The 26,135-nt window shown below is 38.6% G+C and overlaps 1 protein-coding gene across 1 annotated transcript in view; it reads left to right on the forward strand.

Annotated features, from left to right (window-relative positions):
* The window catches only part of PALMD (palmdelphin), a 62,578-nt gene that overhangs the window by 11,975 nt on the left and 24,468 nt on the right, over window positions 1-26,135 (forward strand). Inside the window, exons 2-3 of the mRNA XM_055401655.2 lie at window positions 14,637-14,717; window positions 21,638-21,762. Coding sequence (XP_055257630.2) covers window positions 14,637-14,717; window positions 21,638-21,762 — 206 coding nt within the window. The remainder of the gene's footprint in view (window positions 1-14,636; window positions 14,718-21,637; window positions 21,763-26,135) is intronic.

Genomic DNA, 26,135 nt, shown 5'->3' on the forward strand with positions numbered 1-26,135 from the left:
GGATATATACAATGAAATTTTACTAAGTGATATAATATATATGTCTAGAGAGACACACCGTTTCTTGAGGTAAAGTCTGAAGACAAAAAATGTTGCCACATATTTTCAAATTTATTTTAAGTTTAATGCAATTCCAATCAAATCTCTAATGAGATATTCTTATTCACTTCTGGTAGCACCATGAAATTGTTAAAACAGGATAATTCAGCAATCAGTTAAAAAAAACTCAGAAACTGTTTTACCATTTGACCAAGAATTTTATTAACAAGGAAACATACCAATACTAAAGAAAATTAAGAGATGGATACAAGATGTATTCTTAAGACACTCACAAGATAGCAAAATCATTTCTTAGAGTATTTAGTAAAAAGTGGAATCCAATTCGATGTCCAAAAGTAGGGATTAGCTGAATAAATACAGTGCACATATACAGGTTTGTAAATATACTTGCATATATATATATATAATAGAATAATAAGTATCCATTAAAAATAATTTAGAAGACTAATGACATGGTATATCATCATTTCATGATATATTAAGAGAAATAAGATTACTAAATGTATAACAAACAATTCCAGCTTTATATGAGCTATAACACATCATGCAGATGAAAATCATATATAACAGTATCAATCTCTGATTATCTCTGGATAATGATAATTATTATTAGGAGTAACTTTTAAAATTCTACCAGTGTATGTGAGTTTTTATTTGCTTCTTGGGCTGTTTGTTTGGTTGGCTGGTTTGTTGGTTGGTAATTTTGGTTTGGTAGAGAGTGATGAAGCATAAGGAACCGGCTGAGTTTTCCATTTAGTTTCTATCAGAATTTAACAAAATGATTGCAAAATTCAATGGGAAAAATAAAGTACTGCTACTAATCAAGACATTTTAGAGAAAAGCAATGAAGGAAAACTTGCCTAATAAAATGTTAATTAGTCTCATTGGTGGTACATAGTATTAGTACCAAAATCTATAACTAAAGACACACACAGATAAACTGGAGCCAGACCCTAGTGTACAATTTTTTAATGTAAATGATAAAATTAGGAAATAAAAAAGTTAACCAATAAGAAAGAATTATTTGATTTAAGTTTCAAATATAGTTAAAATTTTTGGGGAAGTAATTAGACCCTCAGCATTTACCATAAGACAAAATTAATTCAGCTGGATTTAAGAGTGTTTTAAAAACTCTTTAGAAAACTAAAAGAAAATATAGATGAATAATTACTGTATCTCAAAAAATAAAAGATATTAAAAAATAAAAGCAAAAAAAAAGGGGGGAACTTCCCAGGTGGCACTAGTGGTAAAGCACCCACCTGCCAATGAAGGAGACATAGGGACAAGGGTTCATCCCTGGCTCAGGAAGATCCCTAGGAGGGGGCATGGCAACACACGCCAGTATTCTTGCCTGGAGAATCCCCATGGTCGGAGGAACCTGGCAGGCTACGGTGCATGGGGTCACAAAGAGTCAGACAGGACTGAAATGACTTAGTACAGCACAGGACATAGGAAAAATAACTTTCAGTACTTCTAGAAACAACATAAATTTTAAAAGAAATTAAAGGAATCATAGCACACCAGGCCTCCCTGTCCATCACAACTCCCAGAGTTCACTCAAACTCGTGTCCATCGAGTCGGTGATGCCATCCAGCCATCTCATTCTCTGTCGTCCCCTTCTTCTCCTGCCCCCAATCCCTCCCAGAATCAGAGTCTTTTCCAGTGAGTCAACTCTTCCCATGAGGTGGCCAAAGTATTGGAATTTCAGCTTTAGCATCAGTCCTTCCAATGAACACCCAGGACTGATCTCCTTTAGAACAGACTGGTTGGATCTCCTTGCAGTCCAAGGGACTCTCAAGAGTATTCTCCAGCACCACAGTTCAAAAGCATCAATTCTTCGGTGATCAGCTTTGTTCACAGTCCAACTCTCACGTCCATACATGACCACGGGAAAAACCATAGCCTTGACTAGATGGACCTTTGTTGGCAAAGTAATGTCTCTGCTTTTTAAAGAGTCGGACACGACTGAGCGACTGAACTGAACTGAACTGAGGAGACATTATTTACAACCAAGTATGGCAAACAAGGGGGCTTCCCAGGTGGTGCCAGTGATAAAGAATCTGCCTGCCAATGGAGGAGAGGCAAGAGATGGCAAACAAAAGGCTGCTATTCCTAATTCAAAGAACCCATGTGTGTGTGTGTGTGTGTGTGTGTGTTCAGTTGCTTCAGACTCTTTGTGACGCTATGGACTGTAGCCTGCCAGGCTCCTCTGTCCATAGGATTCTCCAGGCAAGAATACTGGGTTGGGTTGCATTTTCCTTCTCCCAAAGAACTCTTTCAAATTGTTAATTAAAAAATTAATAGACTTTACAAAAAAAAAAATGGACTTCCCTAGTAGCTCAGCTGGTAAAGAATCCGCTTCCAATGCAGGAGGCCCCAGTTTGATTCCTGGGTCAGGAAGACCCACTGAAGTATTCTGGGGCTTCCCTGGTGGCTTAGTTGGTAAAGAATCTGCCTGCAATGTGGGATACCTAGGTTTGATCCCTGGGAAGATCTCCTGGAGAAGGGAATGGTTATCCACTCCAGTACTCTGGCCTGGAGAATTCCATGGACTATCCATGGGGTTGCAAAGAGTCCGACACGACTGAGTGACTTTCACTTTCACTTTACCAAAAAATAGGTGGACATCACGGCTTCCCTAGTGGGAAGAATCAGCCTGTAATGTGAGAAATGTGGGTTCGATCCCTGGGTCAGGATGATCCCCTGGAGAAGGAAATGGCAACCCAACCCACTCCAGTATATCCAGGATATCCCACAGACAGCGGAACCTGGTGGGCTATAGTCCCTGGGGTTGCAAAAGAGTCAGACATGACTTAGAAACTAAACCATCACCACCAGGTAGTCATCACAAAATTTTTTTACATAATTAATACAAATATCCAAGAAAATTATATACAATAATATATAATATTTGACCACAGTAATCTTATAAATCTCATTAAGAGATCAAAATTAGACTAATTTTGCTCTATTTATATTGCTTAAGGATCTTTCACATATAATATTCCTACTTAATAAGAGTGAGGTAATATACACTGCTTTGCAGAAATTTAAGTTAAAATAACTTTTCACTGAAACTTTTTACCAATCTGGAAACATCCATATCCCTTGACTAGGTAACTACATTCTAGGGACCTATTCTGAGGAAATAACTAGACAAAAGTGGTCGAAATTTTATAAACAAGGAACTTCATCATACAGCTACTTATAACAGCAAAAGATTAAAAACAACCTAATGGGCAGAAAAAGGGAAACTGATTAAGCAAGCTATTCTCTTCTGAATAAAGTTATTTTATTAATAAAATTCAATTACATGAGAAATGCTCATGACACAGTATTAGGTGCAAAAGGTAAAACACAAAACTGCATATGGGCCTCCTTGTGTGGTTTGTGCATGTGTTTTTATAAACACAGTTGTCTGTTTTAAGCATTTTGAAAAAATACTGGAATAAAATGTACCAAAATGTAGATAGTAGTTCTTTCTAAAGTAGTGGGATTATGGGAGATTTTTATATTTTTCTTTAAAGTTGTCTAAATTTTTCAAACATTCAAACATGCAATTAACATATCCTATAAGTTTCATGCTGCTGCTGCTGCTAAGTCACTTCAGTCGTGTCCAACTCTGTGTGACCCCGTAGACGGAAGCCCACCAGGCTCCCCCGTCCCTGGGATTCTCCAGTCAAGAACACTGGAGTGGGTTGCCATTTCCTTCTCCAATGTGTGAAAGTGAAAAGTGAAAGTGAAGTCGCTCAGTCGTGTCCGACCCTTAGCGACCCCACGGAATGCAGCCTACCAGGCTCCTCTGTCCATGGGATTTTCCAGGCAAGGGTACTGGAGTGGCTTGTCATTGCCTTCTCCGTAGTTCACCTTTATTAATAATAAAATTAATCATTAATTTGGGTTCCTCGTTCCTAACAGACGTTTGAAATCTTGCCTTAGTCATCTTTTATTTCATTGCTTCCCAAACCTGGCTGTTCATTAAAGTCATCTGGAGCAGTTTTTAGCAACAAGTCATCCAGTGCACCCCCACTTCACCCTTGAAATCTCTGGCTCAAATAATTAGTTCAATATTTTTATGTTTACTTGCTTATCGGGCTTGGTTTATTTTTCTATCTCTATAGTTTAAAAAAAAGTGTTAAGACAATCACTTTCAAATAAGTATTCCTCTCTGTTCACATTTACACAATTTCAGCAAAGAAAAAAATAAGAAATTTTGTCAGAAATCTTGCTGAAACCAAGATATACTGAATTCTCATGATTCTATGCTCCTATGCTCCTCAGTTGCTTTACCTGCATAACAGGAATAAACATGGTCCCTGCTTCCTGGCAACTTGAGGAAAATTAAGTAATTGATACATTTAAGTTCTTTAAGTATTCCCAACACATAAAGCGCTCAATCAGTTCAGTTCAGTTCAGTCACTCAGCCATGTCCGACTCTTTGCGACCCCATAAACTGCAGCACTCCAGGCCTCCCCGTCCATCACCAGCTCCCAGAGTTTAGGCAAACTCACGTCCATCGAGTCGCTGATGCCATCCAACCATCTCATCCTCTGTCGTCCCCTTCTCCTCCCACCCTCAATCTTTCCCAGCATCAGGGTCTTTTCAAATTAGTCAGTTTTTCACATCAGGTGGCCAAAGTATTGGAGTTTCAGCTTCAACATCAATCCTTCCAATGAACACCCAGGACTGATCTCCTTTAGAATGGACTGGCTGGATCTCCTTTCAGTCCAAGGGACTCTCAAGAGTATTCTCCAGCACCACAGTTCAAAAGCATCAATTCTTCGGCGCTCAACTTTCTTTATAATCCAACTCTCACATCCATACATGACCACTGGAAAAACCATAACCTTGACTAGATGGACCTTTGTTGACAAAGTAATGTCTCTGCTTTTCAATATGCTGTCTAGGTTGATCATAACTTTCCTTCCAAGGAGTAAGCATCTTTTAATTTCATGGCTGCAATCACCATCTGGAGTGATTTTGGAGCCCCCAAAATAAAGTCAGCCACTGTTTCCACTGTTTCCCCATCTATTTCCCATGAAGTGATGGGACCAGATGCCATGATCTTAGTTTTCTGAGTTGAGCTTTAAGCCAACTTTTTCACTGTCCTCTTTCACTTTCATCAAGAGGCTCCTCAGTTCTTCTTCACTTTCTGTCACCCTGCTTATTTAACTTATATGCAGAGTACATCATGAGAAATGCTGGGCTGGAGGAAGCACAAGCTGGAATCAAGATTGCTGGGAGAAATATCAATAACATCAGATATGCAGATGACACCACCCTTATGGCAGAAAATGAAGAAGAACTAAAGAGACTCTTGTTGAAAGTGAAAGAGGAGAGTGAAAAAGTTGACTTAAAGCTCAATAAATGTTAGCTAATCATCATCATCTGCAGATCTTAAAAACTGAAGCAAAAGAAATACTTTTAAATTTTTTTTAATAATCAAATATTATCTCTTAGATGTTTCTTGTCTAAACACAAGACTGTTTAATAATTCATTCTACAACTTTGAAAAAGGATTAATCAATACATTTAACAGTCTTTAAATATTCCTAATTCACATTTGTCTCTGTTCAAAAAACTGAGTTATATGTACCTATGACTAACTCACGTTGATGTATGGCAGAGGCCAACATAATATTGTGATGCAATTTTCCTTCAATTAAAAAATAAATAAGTTTCTGAAAAAAAAAACAGGTCATAAGCCACCTTCAGCCTCCTACGTCTCTTTACTTCACCTAAGCGCCAAGATTATTTGATATTTTCCTGTTGTGTCTATAAATGTTTCTGCTCCCTGAATTGAAACGCATCAGAGTCTGAGCAGCTGTGTCTTCAGTGGTTTATTTCCTCTTGGGCTTTGAGTTTCCTTTAAGCGTATTTATTCTACCATTTCCAGGATCAAGATTATTCTCCTTAGTCAAAAAAAAATTGTAGTAAAATAGGAGTGAAGTAGTTCTAGTTTATATCTGTCTTGCTAATATTACATTGTGTATCTCAGCACTAGTCTTTTTCTCTCAACAGAACTTTTTATATAGATTTATTTTTACACACATGCTTTTTGTACACTTAGTCTTTCCCACATGCTTCACATCTTCTCATTGCCCTGCATCTGTACCTTATTTACACTGTTACAAATGGATAACCACCTTTTCATCTGTATTCTTGGTTTCATGAACTTTGGGGAAGCTCCCAGCAAAATAAAAGTATTTAGTTTGGTTTTATTTAGTTTTCTTTTTACTTGAGATCATTTTTAATTGTGCATGAATATTTCCATTTGTAAATTGCCTATGCTTCATGATCTATGGTCCCTCCTGAAATGTTTGACTCTTTTTCAACAAATTTTTAAAACAAAATTTTCAAGAATTTTTTTCAAGAATTTCAAAAATCTACTTTCACCGAAGTGTAGTAAACCTATAACTATGCTCAGTATTCTTTTCTGTGAATACTGGGTTAGCTCATCCCTTTCCTTCAAGGTTACTATTATCTGCACTTCACCAGGAAGTTCTGCATTGTTGATAGTATTTAAATCTAAACAATTAGCTTCTATTACTGTTCTTTTGAGACCTTAAACAGTGAAAATATCAACAAAGATAGTCATGAAGTTATAAGATACTGCTACCAGAACGAATCTGAAACCATTTGCCTAACTAAATTGGCCCAATTCACCAAGTTTTATTATCAATAATATCTAATTGGTCCCCCAAATAAACTTCCATATGGATTCCATTCCTCCAGTACCCCTAAATGTAGATGCTTCGTAAGGTTCTGTCTCTAGCTGTCCCTTACTTTTCATAAATACACCTCTTGTCATGCTTTGACATAGTCTCCTGGTCTCAGCTATCCCTTCCAAAACTTTGGCATATTTATCTCTATTTCTCACTTCTGATCTCTCTTCATCTAACATTTCAACTACCTGCCAGATTACTCCACCTAGTTGTCCCAAAGACACCTGAAACTTGCTGTGAATCACCATCTTTCCTCCCAAACTCTCTTTTCCTGAAGTACCTATTTCAGTTAATGATTCTGCTCTCCTCTCAGTTACCTGGGCATCAAAGACATGTACTCCCATTTGACCTCTTCCTCTCCTGCATCCATACACTATCAGTTGCCAAGTCCTGCTAATTTTAACTCCTTGGTGTCTCTGACATCCACACCTCCTGTTACCTCTTGTTCCAGCTCTCTTGATTTTATGTATGAGTTGTAAACGATTATCCCCTTCAAGTTGTCCTCCTTCAATATCTACACAATCAGGCTATTTTAAACTTCTTAAAATGTGGTTTAAACTCTATTATTCCTCCCCTCTGAAAACCTTTAATTACTCTCTATCTCAACATGCAAATTAATTCTTAACTTCGTGCCCTGCCTTTCAGTAGTTTCTATTGAGGATTTATCCTCATTTCGTCTTCTTATTTCCCACTACTCTCTCTTCAGCAATTTAGATTCCAGACTTTTTATTCTGAATAATGTCCCAATTTTCTACATCAGGCCTTTGCTCAATGAGCTTGAATGCCTTTTCTGCCCCCGTCCAGTGCCCTAGCAACTACCCAAAGTATTATTTTATTTGGATGCTTCTTCAAAGCCTCTCCTAACCACATCATGATCTAGATGGCATCACTTCTTGTCTCACCTCAACTCTCACCACACCTCACTTGTGCCTTAGTGATGACATTTATCACTTTATTTCTTATACGTCCTTGCACAAATGATTTTCCTTCTTTAAGACATGTAACTTCCTTGGTGAAAGTATTTACTTCTGAGTAATCTTCAAATATCCAACAATTCTTAGCATTGCCTTGACAAAAGCATTTGTACAGAAGTCACTAACTATTGAATAAATTAAAAATTAAATAACTCAGGACCAATCCTGCCATCTTGACAGATTCAACCATTTTAGAATATTACCTAATTGTTAATCAGTAATACATCTAAAATACTCACACTCTTGTGTATCAGGATACTTTTATCAAGTATGTGATTGCAATAATATCAATGCATCATAGACGCATTGCAACAGTTGTATAGCTATACAAGCTAAATAAATTTTCAAAGCAGTTAAGATGTAGGCTTTTACAGAATTGAAATTTGTGGGTGTCAGCTGCTAAAATATTCCAATTTAGACAGCTGAACATCTAGGCAATTGTTCATTGAACAAATGTCTTTATTAGTTGAACACTGGAGAAGTAAACAGTAATATATTATTCATATTGGTTAACATCAATAAACATCTAATGTGTTGGATTATGATAGGTTTATATAGAGATGCTTAAGTTTCTGGGGAAATTTTTGGAAGTAGATGGCATTTCACATCTATTAATATTTGTTCCATGATAATCTGAGAAGCAATTCAGCAATTCAGTTCAGTTCAGTCACTCAGTCGTGTCTGACCCTTTGCGACCCCATGAATCGCAGCACGCCAGGCCTCTCTGTCCATCACCAACTCCTGGAGTTCACCCAAACTCTTGTGCATTGAGTCGGTGATGCCATCCAGCCATCTCATCCTCTGTAATCCCCTTCTCCTCCTGCCCCCAATCCCTCCCAGCATCAGGGTCTTTTCCAATGAGTCAACTCTTCACATGAGGTAGCCAAAGTATTGGAGTTTCAGCTTCAGCATCAGTCCTTCCAATGAACACCCAGGACTGATTTCCTTTAGGATGGACTGGCTGAATCTCCTTGCAGTCCAAGGGACTCTCAAGAGTCTTCTCCAACACCACAGTTCAAAAGCATCAATTCTTCAGTGCTCAGCTTTCTTCATAGTACAACTCTCACATCCATACATGAGTGCTGGAAAAACCATAGCCTTGACTAGATGGACCTTTGTGGGCAAAGTAATGTCTCTCTTTCTTAATATGCTGTCTAGATTGGTCATAACTTTCCTTCCAAGGAGTAAGCGTTTTTTAATTTCATGGCTGCAATCACCATCTTCAGTGATTTTGGAATCCCTCAAAATAAAGTTAGTTACTGTTTCCACTGTTTCGCCATCTATTTGCCATGAAGTGATGAGACTAGGTGCCATAATCTTAGTTTTCTGAATGTTGAGTTTTAAGCCAACTTTTTCACTCTTCTCTTTCACTTTCATCAAGAGGCTCTTTAGTTCCTCTTCACTTTCTGCCATAAGGGTGGTGTCATCTGCATATCTGAGGTTATTGATATTTCTCCTGGCAATCTTGATTCCAGCTTGTGCTTCATCTGGCCCAGCGTTTCTCATGATGTCCTCCGCATATAGGTTAGATAAGCTGGATGACAATATACAGCCTTGACCTACTCCTTTTCCTATTTGGAACCAGTCTGTTGTTTCATGTCCATTTCTAACTGTTGCTTCCTGACCTGCATACAGGTTTCTCAAGAAGCAGGTCAGGTGGTCTGGTATTCTGGTTTACCCTGCCATAATGAAACTAAACTGTTGCCATATTAGTTTTCAGTAATGCTTATAGATCGTCATGAAATTTGACAAAAGGACAAAAATTTGCACTTGATGAATATCTTACGAAGAAAATGTACTAATATCTTAAAAAAGAGTCATGCCTATAACATTAGAAAATTACCTTCTTAACTACCTACACTGACATGAGAAAGGCATCACATTACCTCTGAGTGACAAAACATTGGGATTCCTTAGCAGCCCTTCTATAAGCATCCTGTTGCCAAAACTGTTCAGACGCCCTGCCTCTACACACAGCTTTCATTATGTTATTACTGACCCAGGATGAAACAACCAGCACAAACGCCGCCAGCAGGGGTGGGCAATCATTGCTGGGTTCAGCAGTCATGGTCACACATACATAGTGTGCTCTTCTCTATGGGCTGTCCTTGGAGCGAGGTGGACACCAGCACACAGAGAACTGATAGTGTGTATGTATGTCATTCTAATGAGAAGCCCCTCCAGTACTGGCTGTCCTGGCACTGCCAACACACCTCAGTGGTTCACAATAGACAGGACAACTGGGGAAGCTGTGAGAAGCTGACTAATTTCCCACTCAGGGAAATAATGTAGTGAATTAGCTAAGAGGCTGAATCGAATTGCCTGGGTTCAAATCCTGGCTCTGCCACTGTGGTGTTTTTAGTCATTAAGTCATGTCCAGTTCTTTGTGATGGCAAGGACTGTAGCCTGCCAGGTTTCTCTGTGGAAGGGATTTCCCAGCAAAAATACTGTAGTAGGTTGCCATTTCCTTCTCCAGGGGATCTTCCCCATCCAGGGATCAAACCTGCATCTCCTGCATTGGCAGGCGGATTCTTTACCCCTGAGCCACCAGGCACCAGCTGTGAGAACTTGGATTGGTTAATTAATCTCTGGAAACTTCCATTTCCTCTTCTATAAAATGAAAATTATTACACTGCGTCTTTGCTATCATAACTATTAAGTGTAATATTATTATATATGCTATTATGACTATTAAGTGAAATAGTGCCTGAAAAATACTTACCCAAATGTTTGGCACAATAAGTTTAAAATATTACTAATATTTGCTCAATAACCGTTTCAAGATATAGTGAAGAATTGACTCAAAGAGATCTTCATAGTTTTTACTCCTAAACAACCAGATTTCATCCAAATAAACAAGTGAATCTGAAAACCCAGGCTTGTTGCCAAACTCTTTTTTTTTTCTTCAAAAGAACTGTTCATGAAATTAAAAAAAAAAAATACTGATAATGTCATACATGCTTCTTACACACAAAGAGAAACATGACATATTTGGACAGCAATGTACATTCAAATGAATTCTGTTACATTTAACAAATGTACCTGAATTTGTATATCAAAAAGGAGTTTTTATCTTCAAAGGAGTTACACCAGGAAGCCATGCACTTGTTTCCATATTGCTGCCAAATATTTTTGGAGCTCTTCTTTCTAAATTACCTTCTCAGCCTGTTTCAAATTCCTTTAGAGGTCTTTATTGGCAACAAATGTTTACCTTTGGGAATTTTCCATTTTGAGCAGATTTAGCACCAATTTTTATAAGTAAGATGGAGGATAATGTCACCTCTGGTCAAAAAATAAGGAAATAAGGGCCTTTTTGCATGGTTTGTAAAATGTCTCAAACAATTCCAGACAGGAAAGTTCTAAAGCCTTTCAAACCAGTGGAACTATTATCAGAGTTAATGTGTTGCTTTCTGTGTGATTAATAGGTTATGTGTTTATTTACTTAATTTTATTAAACAAATATTTATGGAACACTCTGTGTCAAGCATTGTTCTCGGAGCTTTTGCATATATTCGCTCCATTAAGGCTCATATCTTATGACTTAGGTACCCTCACCACCTCCACTTTACAGATAAAGGTAAAGAGGCACTAAGTTAAGGATTTTGTCCCAGGATGCACAGCTAGTAAATGGCAGAGCCAGAAACGGAAACCAGTCTTTCTACTTAGTATGCAAGATATATCTTTTAAAAAGTACAACTTCTGTGTATCAACAGTTTTGCTGTCTGGGATTTTAAAGTATTGTAGTTTAAACTTGTGATTTGCATTTCTCTAATAATTAGAGATGTTGAGCATCTTTTCCTGTGCTTTTTAACCATCTGTGTGGCTTCTTCGGAGAAATGTCTATTTAGATCTGCCCATTTTTTGGTTGGGTTGTTTGTATTTTTGATATTGAATTGCATGAGCTGTTTTGTGTATTTTGGAGATTAATTCTTTGTTGGTTGCTTTGTTTGCAAATAGTTTCTCCCATTCTGCGGGTTGTCTGTTTATTTTATTTATTATTTCCTTTGCTGCAAAAGCTTTTAATTAGGTCCCATTTGTTTGTTTTTATTTATATTACTTTAGCAGGTGGATCAAAAAAGATCATGCTGTGATTTATGTCAGAGTTCTACCTATGCTTTCCTCTAAGAGTTGTTATGGTTTTACCTTTAGGTCTTTAATCCATTTTGAGTTTATTTTGTGTATGATGTTAGGGTATGTTCTAAACCAGTATAGCCACCATACACCAAAGCAGTATGGAGGTTAATTAAAAAGATAAAAATAGAGCTACCATCAGTTCAGCTCAGTCGCTCAGTCATGTCCGACTCTTTGCGTCCCCATGAATCACAGCACGCCAGGACTCCCTGTCCATCACCAACTCCCGGAGTTCACTCAAACTCAAGTCCAACGAGTCGGTGATGCCATCCAGCCATCTCATTCTCTGTCGTCCCCTTCTCCTCCCGCCCCCAATCCCTCCCAGCAGCAGAGTCTTTTCCAGTGAGTCAACTTGTCTCATGAGGTGGCCAGAGTATTGGAGTTTCAGCTTTAGCATCAGTCCTTCCAATGAACACCCAGGGTTGATCTCCTTTAGAATAAACTGGTTGGATCTCCTTGCAGTCCAAGGGACTCTCACGAGTCTTCTCCACCACCACAGTTCAAAAGCATCAATTCTTCGGCGATCAGCTTTCTTCACAGTCCAACTCTCACACCCATACATGACCATGGGAAAAACCATAGCCTTGACTAGACAGACCTTTGTTGGCAAAGTAATGTCTCTGCTTTTTAATATGCTATCTAGGTTGGTCATAACTTTCCTTCCAAGGAGTAAGCGTCTTTTAATTTCATGGCTGCAATCAGCATCTGCAGTGATTTTGGAGCCCAAAAAAATAAAGTCTGACACTGTTTCCACTGTTTCCCCATCTATTTCCCATGAAGTGATGGGACCAGATGCCATGATCTCTGTTTTCTGAATGCTGAGCTTCAAGCCAGCCTTTTCACTCTCCTCGTTCACTTTCATCAAGAGGCTTTTGAGTTCCTCTTCACTTTCTGCCATAAGGGTGGTGTCATCTGCATATCTGAGGTTATTGATATTTCTCCCGGCAATCTTGATTCCAGGTTGTGCTTCTTCCAGCCCAGCATTCCTCATGATGTACTCTGCATATAAGTTAAATAAGCAGGGTGACAATATACAACCTTGACGTACACCTTTTCCTATTTGGAACCAGTCTTGTTGTTCCATGTCCAGTTCTAACTGTTGCTTCCTGACCTGCATACAGGTTTCTCAAGAGGCAGGTCAGGTGGTCTGGTATTCCCATCTCTTTCAGAATTTTCCACAGTTTATTGTGATCCACACAGTCAAAGGCTTTGGCATAGTCAATGAAGCAGAAATAGATGGTTTTCTGGAACTCTCTTGCTTTCTCCATGATCCAGCAGATGTTGGCAATTTGATCTCTGGTTCCTCTGCCTTTTCTAAAACCTGCTTGAACATCTGGAAGTTCACAGTTCACATATTGCTGTAGCCTGGCTTGGAGAATTTTGAGCATGACTTTATTAGCGTGTGAGATGAGTGCAATTGTGCGGTAGTTTGAGCATTCTTTGACATTGCCTTTCTTTCACCCAGCAATGTCACTCCTGGGCATGTATCTGGAGGAAATCATAATTTGAAAAACTACATGCACCCCAGTGTTCATTGCAGCACTATTTACAATAGCAAGGATATAGAAGCAACCTAAATATCCATCAACAGAGAAATGGATAAAGAAGATGTGGTACATACATTTAATGGAATATTACTCAGCTAGTAAAAGGAACATTATAATGCCATTTGCTGCAACATGGATGGATCTAGAAATTGTTATGCTGAGTGAAGTAAGACAAATAGAGAAATAAAAATATAATATTGCTTGTATGTGGAGTCTAAGATAAGCCTACAGATGAACTTATCTACAAAACACAAATAAAGGCACAGATGTAGAAAATAATCTTATGGTTACCAGGTGTAAGGGAGTAGGGACAAACTAACTCTACTTTGGGATTGGGATTGACACATACACACAACTATATATAAAACAGATAACTAATAAGAACCTACTGTGTAGCACAAGAAACTCTGTTGAATACTCTTTAATGATCTACATAAGAAAAGAATCTAAAAAACAAAAGAGTGGGTATATATATATATATATATATATACACACATATATAACAGATTCACTTTGCTGTACACATGAAACTAGCACAACATTGTAAATCAATTATACCCAATAAAAATTAAAAATAATAAACGTGATGAAAGATACTATATCTCTCCATGCATTTTTTTAACCTCTTCTTAGTGTTAGAAGTCTTCTTAGTGTTAACATGCATTATCTGATCTTTTCTTCTCTCTATCTTCCCATAGCTACGTTTACAGGAGGAAACTGTCACATTTTCTAGCTCCCTAGTGTTCTAATGCTCTGTAGGCCATCCTGTTTTCACACATAAGCAGCCCTTTTACCCAGCAGCTTCTTCAGTCTTGTGCCAAGAACAATCTCTCTCCTCACAATATTTCCTCATGCTTATTTCAAAATTCCCACCTTAAAATTCTGTTTCCATTGCATCATTCAGTAGCTCAATCTTGCCAGACTCAATGGGGAAGATAGAAAAGAGGAGGGGGGAAGGAAAGTCATTAAAATATTTTTAAATTATCTTTGAAAAAGCTCTTTATATCATTTACCATCAGTAAGATGCTTTGCATGTCCCACTTCACTCTCTTTTGCTTTGAAATAAGGGTTTCCAAAGTAGCTTCATACCAATGCCAGAAGCATACCACTGGCCAGCCATTCAATAATGACAACATCCCCAGGAAACATACTTAAGCAAATTAAAAAAACTGATCATGCTGGAATATTTTTTATTTCAGGATAAAAGAAAAATACAGGAAGAAATCTCACAGAAGCGTCTGAAAATAGAGGAAGAAAAATTAAAGCACCAGCATTTGAAGGTAACATGACTTTAACTTCATTTCAGTGATTCTGATTCAAATATTCTAATTGAACTCAAATTTCAATAGTAAAGATGCTTTAAGGAAGGAAAACAATCCCAACAGACTTATACTAACACCTTAAGAACCATAGGGGAAGAACGACAAGCTAGTATTATTTGCATATGAGACTAACACCTTCTGGCAAACATGGAACATTGAAAATATGGTTTTATTACTTTTATCCTTTATTGCTGCATTTTCTTATTTTCTTGGTGACCTTGAGAATTCAGTCTTAACACTTTGGCCCTAAGTACAGTCTTGCTTATTATCCCTTGGGAGTGGATCCAGCTGAGAAGTTCCTTTTGAAATCAATGAAAGGCCAGCCTTTACCCAGAGGGTGTAAAGAATAACTGTCTGGGCCTGCTCAAGGATGTTCACATTTAAGAGTTCAGTGCAGAGGACTCAGTGTTGTCTGAGTGTGGTTCAAGGTACTGTTTTATTTTGTTTTCACAAAACATGAGATCATAACCAAAAATAAACTTCCATTTTTAAAATCAGACCTTACATCTTTCATAGGTGTGGTCATTTTGTAATAAAAGCACATTGAGTCTCAACATTTTATTATGTAGCTTAGTCACAGGATGCAACCCAATGACAAACAGGAGCTCCTTGTGAACAGGCCTAAGCAGGAAACTATTTATCTGGCAGGGCTTCTATCAGTGGACATAATAAGTCCCTCGGTGAAACAGTGCCGCATATTCATGGGGTCTACAGTCTTTTGCTAAACTTGTTGATTTCTGCTAAATCCATCTTTCTGATGGATCAAGTAATCACCTCTTGAGAGAAAAGATACAATTTAAGATTCCAGTTAGCTTCATTTCTCTAGATTCTGTTTGCTTCTTCACTCCTATGCAAATTGACATTTCCAATGTTTGATAATAGTCAGCCTGCTGTCCTTACAGTATGCCACATTGACTTTACCTGAGTAGGAGATATAGTCAAGAAATGCACTGTGTACTCCCTGAAAAATCAATGAAATAACAGATTTTACCAAGTTATCTTGGTACAAGTCAAATGAAGTCGAAAATATACATACAGCAATTTTTGAGACAGGCAATTTCTAACTGCAAAATCTTTTTTCTTCTCTTTCTCTCACACGCACACATGCGCGCACGCACACACACACACTCACACACATATATTTTGGATCTCACAGTGAACTAATTACTGTTTCTGAGTAATTTCTATCCTTGCAGAATGGGTAGCCAAACATCAGAAGAGTTCACATTAGGAGAAAAGGTTAATATATCTCCTCCGTTCATTGTAGGAAGTAAATTTCACACAGGAAAACTCTAACACACTGAAAGGTCCATTTCTGAGCTGATGCTTCATTTCAATACTTAACCCCCAAAAAAAGTCTGAAAAGTAATCTATAATCTTCCCTATAGGTTTGCCTTCTGGAACCCAGGAGATCTTCTCTAATACAATTCAGTCATCAAAGCATGTTTTATGCTTTGGACTGCAGTACACAGCTGTTCAGATTGTATACTATGTAAAGATACCTGAGAGAGGGGGATGCTGAAATCCTGCCCATACTTCCTTGGAACTGTGCACCCTAGCATAGGGCTGCTTCTGTCTGGACGAAGTTTCTTTCTCTCTGCACAAAAGTACGGTCCACCTTTCCAAGCTGTGCACTGACCTGGCCGAGTAGGAGTGGGGAGCTGTACCATTTCCTAATTTGCATAATTCAGTTCAGTTCAGTTCAGTCGCTCAGTTGTGTCCGACTCTTTGCGTCCCCATGAATCACAGCACGCCAGGCCTCCCTGTCCATCACCAACTCCCGGAGTTCACTCAAACTCATGTCCATCGAGTCGGTGATGCCATCCAGCCATCTCATTCTCTGTCGTCCCCGTCTCCTCCCACCCCCAATCCTGCCCAGCATCAGAGTCTTTTCCAGTGAGTCAACTTGTCGCATGAGGTGGCCAAAGTATTGGAGTTTCAGCTTTAGCATCAGTCCTTCCAATGAACACCCAGCGTTGATCTCCTTTAGAATGGACTGGTTGGATCTCCTTGTGTCCAAGGGACTCTCGAGAGTCTTCTCCAACACCACAGTTCAAAAGCATCAATTCTTCGGAGATCAGCTTTCTTCACAGTCCAACTCTCACATCCATACATGACCACGGGAAGAACCATAGCCTTGACTAGATGGACCTTGGTTGGCAAAGTAATGTCTCTGCTTTTTAATATGCTATCTAGGTTGGTCATAACTTTCCTTCCAAGGAGTAAGCGTCTTTTAATTTCATGGCTGCAGTCAGCATCTGCAGTGATTTTGGAGCCCAAAAAAATAGAGTCTGACACTGTTTCCACTGTTTCCCCATCTATTTCCCATGAAGTGATGGGACCAGATGCCATGATCTTCATTTTCTGAAGGTTGAGCTTCAAGTCAACCTTTTCACTCTCCTCGTTCACTTTCATCAAGAGGTTTTTTAGTTCCTCTTCACTTTCTGCCATAAGGGTGGTATCATCTGCATATCTGAGGTTGTTGATATTTCTCCCGGCAATCTTGATTCCAGCCTGTGCTTCTTCCAGCCCAGCGTTCCTCATGATGTACTCTGCATAGAAGCTAAATAAGCAGGGTGACAATATACAACCTTGACGTACTCCCTTTCCTATTTGGAACCAGTCTGTTGTTCCATGTCCAGTTCTAACTGTAATAATTAGGACAAGTTAAATGATGGCTTTTTTAATTTAAACATAAGTATAAACAGTAATTTTTTAATCTGGGGTGGTCAAAAAAATGTTCTGTTAAAGGTATGGGATTTAACCTGAATCTTAACAGATAAATAGAAAGTAGTGGAGAAGGCAATGGCAAGCCACTCCAGTACTCTTGCCTAGAAAATCCCATGGATGGAGGAGCCTGGTAGGCTGCAGTCCGTGGGGTCGCTAAGGGTCAGACACGACTGAGAGACTTCACTTTCACTTTTCACTTTCACACATTGGAGAAGGAAATGGCAACCCACTCCAGTGTTCTTGCCTGGAGAATCCCAGGGATGGGGGAGCCTGGTGGGCTTCCATCTATGGGGTCACACAGAGTCGGACACGACTGAAGTGACTTAGCAGCAGCAGCAGCAGCAGTTTGGTCAATAAGCATTTATTAAATAAGCACCTATTATGTGCAAAGCACTAAGCTGAGCATTAAGAATATAAAATATGTTTGATCTGCACCCTTCAAATGGTAACGGACACCTGAACTGATATGACATTTATAATTTATACTGTGATGAACACTATATTTGAGGCATCAGCTACAAAGGGAACATAGAGACAGTGGCTGTTCCAATAATAATATTCTTCCAAGTTCTGCAGAAAATGGTTGGCTATTCCAAACAGCAACTAGGCATAATTCCACAGCAGGATTCAAAAATGTGCAGAAGTATTTTAAAATTCGATTCTAAAATATGTTCACCAAGTCAAAAAAGCTCTGTTGGCTTCAGCAATTACCAGTCTTTCATTTTCTTCTTCATCTACTTGTCTCCACTCCAGTGACCATCCTCAGCACTTTCCTGGTTGCAAATTATTTCATTCAGTTCAGTTCAGTCGCTCAGTCATGTCTGACTCTCCGCGACCCCATGAATCACAGCACACCAGGCCTCCCTGTCCATCACCAACTTCCAGAGTTCACTCAAACTCATGTCCATCGAGTCGGGGATGCCATCCAGCCATCTCATTCTCTGTCGTCCCCTTCTTCTCCTGCCCCAATTATTTCATTAGACTTCAGCAAACCATTTTAAAAGACACAAATGTAAATATTTTCAAAGTGCTCCTTCTGTATCAACAGAACACACACACTTCAAAATAGTTGTGGGAATTCACTCTAATATCCTATAGGTCCGGAACCTGACATTCATACCAATGACATTCTTGGAAAGGAGTTTCCAGGGCCATTATCAGCATTCTCACATTCAAACACTCCTGAGGTCTGTTCACTATGTATCATCTTACTTAGTATCATGATCACAATCTCATGCCACCTAGAAACACACTAACCTAAGCATACTCAACCTAGAAAATTTTTCTTATCTGGAAGTCTATTTAAATCATGGTATAAAAAACTTATTTATTCCTAAAGTCTCCGTAACTGCTGCGTAGAATATAGAAGTGCTGGGGAAAAGTTGCCAAAAGATCTTATATTTTCATTTAGTTACTATAGATTTTGATCCTGAATGTCATTGCTGTGAAATAGATTTTATTCTGTTCATCAGCCTCACAGACTGAAGCATAAGTTTAAATTGTGACATAAAAGCAAAATAACTGTTGTGATTACTACAGTTTGAACCATATCATGTTGATTGCCCATCCAAATTACATATTTTATATTTAGACGCAAAAAATTCTCTGTCAGAGTTAAATGATAATTCCTGAATTATGAATGAAGTTTTTAAGGGTAAAATTAAAATTACTTAGTCCTAACCAGACTAAGAACCATGAATGTAGCCTAAGACAACCTAATTATGTCACAGGAACCATTCACCACCCTCTGTAACTTGGCATCATAAGACCATCCCATCTAAGTGTTTCTTATAGTGATGTGGAGGTAATTGACTGAAACTATCCTTGTAAGTGGTTTGTAAGAACTGTAATTTACTTTGATGGTTGTCATCTATCTTCTTTACTGTGCATTAGCTATCATCATATTTCATCAAATAAAAATAAACTAAAATCAAGGTAAATTCTTAAGTGCTTATATACTCAGATTTTCTTGACATATTATCAGGAGATAAATCTTGACTTTTATTAATAATATTTACTGTGTCTGTGGGAACATACTTTTATAAACATCTAAACAACTATAATTAAGGGAAAAGATAACATTGGGAGAAAGAATCTGGCTACAAATTGCAAAAATACAAACTGCTCTTACAGGGTGTGTTTTCCACATGCAGTTTCTTGAAACTTTGAAAAAGCCAACACAAATATGATGATCTGAGGTGAGGTTATTATTGACTTAATAATAGGCTCTACAGGCTATTATAACCACTATAGGCTTCCAGGCCCTCTCACTGTTTTGACTGAAACAGACCACATTTCATCTACTCTATAAGTTGTAATTCCAAATAATATGTATTTGTAATTAGTGTAATTTTTTAATGTCCTTTGGTAACAAGCTAACCTAATCAACTTGCTTAAATTGCTTTTAAATTAAGAGATATTTGTAATCCAGTTGTATTAATTCTAGCTTTTAAAAAAAAAGACAAAAATTCTTCTTACTTATTTTCATTCTAATCATGGTGTTAGAGAAAGAAGTATCAAAATAATAAGGAAAATTCTCATTCTTTTGTCCTCACCATTTTAGACACAATACGTTCCCGGGGAACAATCATTGAACAAATAGTTTTCAAGTGGATTAGAGAAATAGTGATAGCACTTTTCTTCAGGGAGAAAAAGAGAAACTGAAACTCTTTGAGAATAATATTTTACAGTTTTTGCTTGAGACATGGACAAGATGCTAGCTAAAACTTCTCTGAAATGTATAGGTCTTCTTCATTTGCTTTGTCTTCTGAAGCTCAAGTCCAGAAATGTAATTCTTTCATACAAATTAAAGGAGACGTTTTTTCCATCTGATGAAACATAAATCTTTTTTGTTTTATTCAAGTTAACAGGAGCTCAACTCACTAATATTTAAACAGATTGATGACTTTTGTGGATTATATTATTGGAACAAGTAGGGGGCTGAACTGAAGGGATATCTAGAACCTAAAGAGGTTCTTCGAAGAAAGAAAGGGTGCTGGGTAGGTAAAACAATAAGCATCAACCACAGAGGCTATCACTGAATTAGTTTAAGATACAATAAAGGAAAGGAAAGTGAAATCACTCAGTCGTGTCCGACTCTTTGCGACTCCATGGACTGTAGCCTACCAGGCTCCTCAATCCATGGAATTTTCCAGGAAAGCGTACTGGAGTGGGTTGCCATTTCCTTCAGCAGGGGATCTTCCCAACCCAAGGATTGAACCCAGGTCTTCCGGATTGCAGGCAGATGCTTTACCAGTTGAGCCACCAGGAAAGCCCTTTGAAGATACAAAGCCATCTCTTGTTTTGTCCACCAATTCAATTAATTCCACAAAAAAATTTTTTTTGAGCAATCACTGTGTATTGTCACTGGGATACATAGCAAATGGCTTCAAAGAACTTGTTACTTTGACATCAGATATGCACCCATCAACCCAACAAATAATATTAAGGCACTACCATGATAAGTTTCCTATATAATGTTAAACACACAGTAAACATACAGTAGATGTAAATATTGGAGAAAGCAATGGCAACCCACCCCAGTACTCTTGCCTGGAGAATCCCATGGACAGAGGGATCCTGGTAGGCTGCAGTCCATGGAGTCGCTAAGAGTTGGACACGACTAAGCGACTTCACTTTCCCTTTTCACTTTCCTGCATTGGAGAAGGCAATGGCAACCCACTCCAGTGTTCTTGCCTGGAGAATCCCAGGGACAGGGGAGCCTGGTGGGCTGCCGTCTATGGGGTCGCACAGAGTCAGACACGACTGAAGTGACTTAGCAGCAGCAGATGTAAATATACACTGCTACGTGATTCTGAAGAAAGAGTTCTCTGAGGGTGAAGTGGGTCTGTCAGAGGCGGAGGGATGCAAGGGTAGGAAAGAGACCTCTGTAAAGAAATAGGACCTGCGCTAGACCTTAGAATATACATAGGACTTAGATACATAAACACTGGCTTTATAAGAGGGTCAAGAAGGGTGCAAAGTAGGAAACTATCAGATTTATTCAGGCAAGGCAGTGAGAGAAAAAAATTCTCTTTAATATTTCCACTATTAAAAATAGTAAGTTTGAAAGCATTTGGAATTTGCTTTTGGAGATTTTGGAATGTTTGATTGATATAAGAACATACCTTTATGTTTCCTGACATCAGAAAAAGGCTTTGAGGGAGAAATGGCTTCTAGATGGAATCAGCAATGGAAAAGAGCAGGAAGAGATGGAGAAGCAAAATCAACAAGACCAGCGCCAGATCCAGGTTCTAGAACAAAGTATCCTCAGGTATGGCCCTCTCTGAGAGTCTCCACAACTACCTTTATCTTTACTTTGTCCCAGACTGAATGTATAAAAGCCATTCTCTTTTTTAGGAGTGTAATCAGATCTTCCATTTGAAATTCTGATAAAGACTACGAAAACACTCCACAAAGCAACAACATATATTTTGCTGTAAATGTCCCCAACACACAGCACCACGAAACTCATTTTTAAAATACATATGGGTGACTTACTCATAGCTCTCTGCGCCCATTTTGTCATCTACAAAATGGTATTAATGACGTCTATCTTTCAGAATTATTGAACAGATGAAAAAGGCATGTGCCAAACTCTTAGCAGCTACTTGAACTCAGCAGGAGAGCAAAAAACAATCCTTCACAGCCTCAGCCTTCTCTCTCACCTTAGGATAGGTGACAGTTATAAGGGTGTGTGCACGCACGCTCCCCCTTATCACCTCTTCCCAGGGCCTCCCCAGTCACAGCCATGCTACTTTGGAAGAGAAGAGACTACAGGACTACTTCACTGCCGTTTTCTCTCTTCTACTTCCTTGGTTGGTCACGGGGGCTAACTTCACTTCTCAATGTCCTTACCTGCCCATAATTTACAATTATCAATAGTAAAATGTCAACAACTTCTGATATAGCAAATAGAGTTTTTTAATTGGCATGATTTAAAATGAGGTGTTGGACATGAAAAAAAACTGGAGAGCTCAAATATAAGATGGGATTATTAATATTATTACAAAATATAAATAAGATAGAAGAAAGAGATGTGAGAAATGTCAAAAATCATTTTTTAACCCACACATGGAAAAAAGATGGATTTTTTTTGTGATATAATAATGACAATAATTTAAAGCCTAGACACCTTTAAAACATAGGTAACTTTCAAAACCTTACTCACTACAAATTTGTTATCTTTAGTGAGGACCATAGGAAAGATCTAGAAAATAAAAATATCCAGTAGTTGTGCTACAACCGCTTTTTGTCCAAACATACCACACTATGTAATCAGATTGCATTAGGCCTAAAATTGACAACATGGAAAAAAACTTTCTTTTTTCAACTGGTTTTTATTTTGCTAGCTTAATTTCATACGCTTGTGTATTTAATAGCTAAAATCATTTACTGTTCATTCTTATCCAGATTTTTTTAAATTAAAAATTCTTTTAAAGTTATATCTTGTCAGTGAAATGTTTGTATTTATAAACCTCTAAGCTGTTTGTTCAAAGATACATCTGCTTCTGAATGGCAGATAGGATATACTTCAAAAAATAATTCAATAAATGAATTCTACAGTTTGGAAAACTTGATTATTCGTAAAGCATCTCTTAGCAAAAGCTTCCTAACAAAGTCTGGTTTCACTGATGATTGCTTTCCTCATTGCTCCGTACACAACCCTTATCTCTGAAGGAACCCTGAATTTAATCCCTGTAAACCCTCACCCTGCACAGATACATCCTTGCTTTCCCTCAGAGTCCCTTCTTTGAAGTCTTTCCACGTACTGAACACCACCAACTTTCTCTGCATCTGATGATAATTGAAGCGGCTACATGTACTCAAACTCCATTAACAAGTTTGGCTGCTTTCTGAGTAATCCCAGAGAATTTACTAGGACTCTCCTGATTGCTTTCAGGCCTTGCTTGAATGCTCTGAGAAGCACGTAAGCTTCTAGTAGTTCTGGTAGTGACTTGCCTAGTTACAGCTCCCATGTGACCAAATAAGGAAGGAAGGAAGTGGAGAGAAGGGGGAAGAGGGAGGAAGGAAGGAAAGAATAAGAAAAAGAAGGAAGAAGGAGAGAAGAAAGAGGCAAGAGAAGGAAAACGTATTTGCTGAGTCATATTATGCACCAGGCCCTTTGCATATATCATCCCATTTAATTCTCATAACCCTGTAAGGCAGGTGTTATAATCTTCACTTCTTAAAGAGAGATTAAAGAACTCACACTGTTAGGAAGTGGCAAAATAAGAAACCATCCAGTGCTGCCTGTAAGATAATGACACACAGCAACCTCTGTGAACTGAAAAGGCATGATCTTATTGGAAGTTTTTGAAGCATGTAATGTCCCTTGGTTCTCCTTTCTCTAAAAAGCCTTTACAACACTTGGGACCTTCTTCTGCATCCAGTTTTTTTTTAATTACTAATTAAATGTCTGTTTATTATCCAGTTTCTGGCATCTCATTGAGGATTCATTTTAGATCTTTAGAATGTCATTAACCCATCAGTGCTCCATTATTAACACCAAATGATTTTAATCCTCAAGTATAAATAATAATAGTAGTAATTGTTGGTTCTTAAATAGCCTTGTGCGATTTATAAAGCACTTGGACTTCCATTAAGTCATTTAATATTCACAGCAATCCTAGAATGAAAGCATCAACACCTCCATTTCATAGATGAGGAAGTAGGCTCAGAGAGGATAAGGGACTTCTTTAAGATCACAGAGCCAGTAGAGGATAGATTTGGGTCTCAAAACAAGTCGGGTTCAATGCTGTCCAGCTGTAAAATTAATAGGGAGCTGTAGGAATAAATGCTCGGAAAGCAGTAAAACACCTCTAACACCTAACAGCAGAGTGCATTGTTTAAGGAACAGGCTTAAAAAGATGTATTTGCAAAGTTCTAGTAAAGAATTTACATCGTTGTGACCCATAAAGGCATGTCTATCTTATTTTAAATCTTCAGGGAACAGAGCGTTCTAAGGCAACATACAGAGACAAAAAGTACCTATCTGTGCTTTGACAGTATTAAGCAGCCCCCGCTACTGCCCAGCATTATAGAAATCATGTTCCAAAGCAGCTTTACCTGGTAACTGAACAATTTCTTCACAGATATTTCTAAAGCTGCTAAATAATCAGGTGCATGTTTTTAAATTCATTCCTTTTCAGAAACAACCACCCACAGTACTTAAGGAGCTTTTATTACTGCTAAATACAGTACACTTTCCTGTAAGCTCTGAATGGCAACCAACTGATGAGGCTGAACTAGGCAGAGCCATCTTCTTTCCCTAAGCAGAGGAGGTATCTCCATCCCTGGATGTGATTTATCACTAACTTAGGTGCCTGCTTAAGGGTAACATTTGCCATCTGCCAGGTCTCTCAGCTACAGGATTATCGGGGTCCAGCCTCGATATGACCCAGGGTATCCTCGGGATGAACGGCGTCGGCGTCAGAGAGAGAGAGAGAAAGAGAGAGAGACAGGGGCTGATGATTCCTTGGTTTACGCTGGAAACCAATAAAACCCCAGCACGGGGCTTGCTCTGTTTACGTAGGCCGCAGGCGCCCTCTCGAATCACTGGAGGCACCCCACCAGGGCACCCCCTCGAGTGAGTCTTAGAAGCCCAGGCAGATAAGTAAATTCAGAGGGCCCAGCGCTCCAAGGATCTCAACCAGAAAAAGGAGAATAGAGAAAAGGATGGAAAAAGAGAAAGAACGACACGGGGAGACCAAGCTTCAGTGAGCAAGGCCCAAAACTTTCTTTTCCAGTGCTGCTTTTATACCCTAAGTTATGCGCATAAGAAACAGAAAAAGGGAGGTATAGATTCACACCAAAATCACGTGGGGTCAGCAGTCTTGACCCTTATCAGGATCAGGGCTTATTTTTGTGTGATAAAAGTTTTAGGTGATTTACATCATCTTCTGGCCAGGGGGCCTGCTAACAGTTTTATGGCCCTCTCTCCTGACAATAGGTTAGTTAGCAAGTAAAAGACTTTTCTTTTAAGGTGACTTTCCTAAAGTTAGGTGGTAGACACATAACAAAATTACATTCCTATAAGGCACCGGTGTAGTGAGCTGCAAGAAAGGAATTTATTAACTTAAGATCTGATGTGGTTAAATCAAAGGATTAATATATTTCCAAGAATACAATAGATAGAGGAAACTGCAGCAAGCATTGATTCAACAATGAAATCTTTTCTAGTACTATTCTAATGATTTTAACTTCTTCAACAGATTCCTGTATTTTAGAATATTAGGCTTTCTGTCCTTGCATGGCTGGGAGGCTATAAACAGTCACACTCATAGTTGTAAGAGCCCGGACAAACTTGTCATGCAAGTTAGAAAGCTATCAGAGGGGCTTGGATTGGAACACTCCTATTAAGCCGAGGAGAACTTTTAAACTACAGCTCTGAATTAATGTTTTCAGAGAAAGGTGGTTGGGGGGAAGCCCCTGTAAGTATTAGAGGACTTGGTAAGAGGCGTAAGATAGTAAAGCAGTCAGACTCCAGTTTTTTTTGGGGTAGATGCTCAGGTAAGTCCAGGGGCTTCCTCGAGCCCTGATTAGCCTTTGCCCGTCAGGCCTCTTCCCCAATTGACCTTTGCCATGGGTAGGATTTCCCTCGCTGGCTCCCGGCACAGGATAAGATTTTAATAGGAACATCAAAAT

Source organism: Moschus berezovskii, chromosome 4 (genome assembly GCF_049115385.1).
Source record: "Moschus berezovskii isolate FMDL1 chromosome 4, NW_MosBer_1.0, whole genome shotgun sequence".
Classification (NCBI taxonomy): domain Eukaryota; kingdom Metazoa; phylum Chordata; class Mammalia; order Artiodactyla; family Moschidae; genus Moschus; species Moschus berezovskii.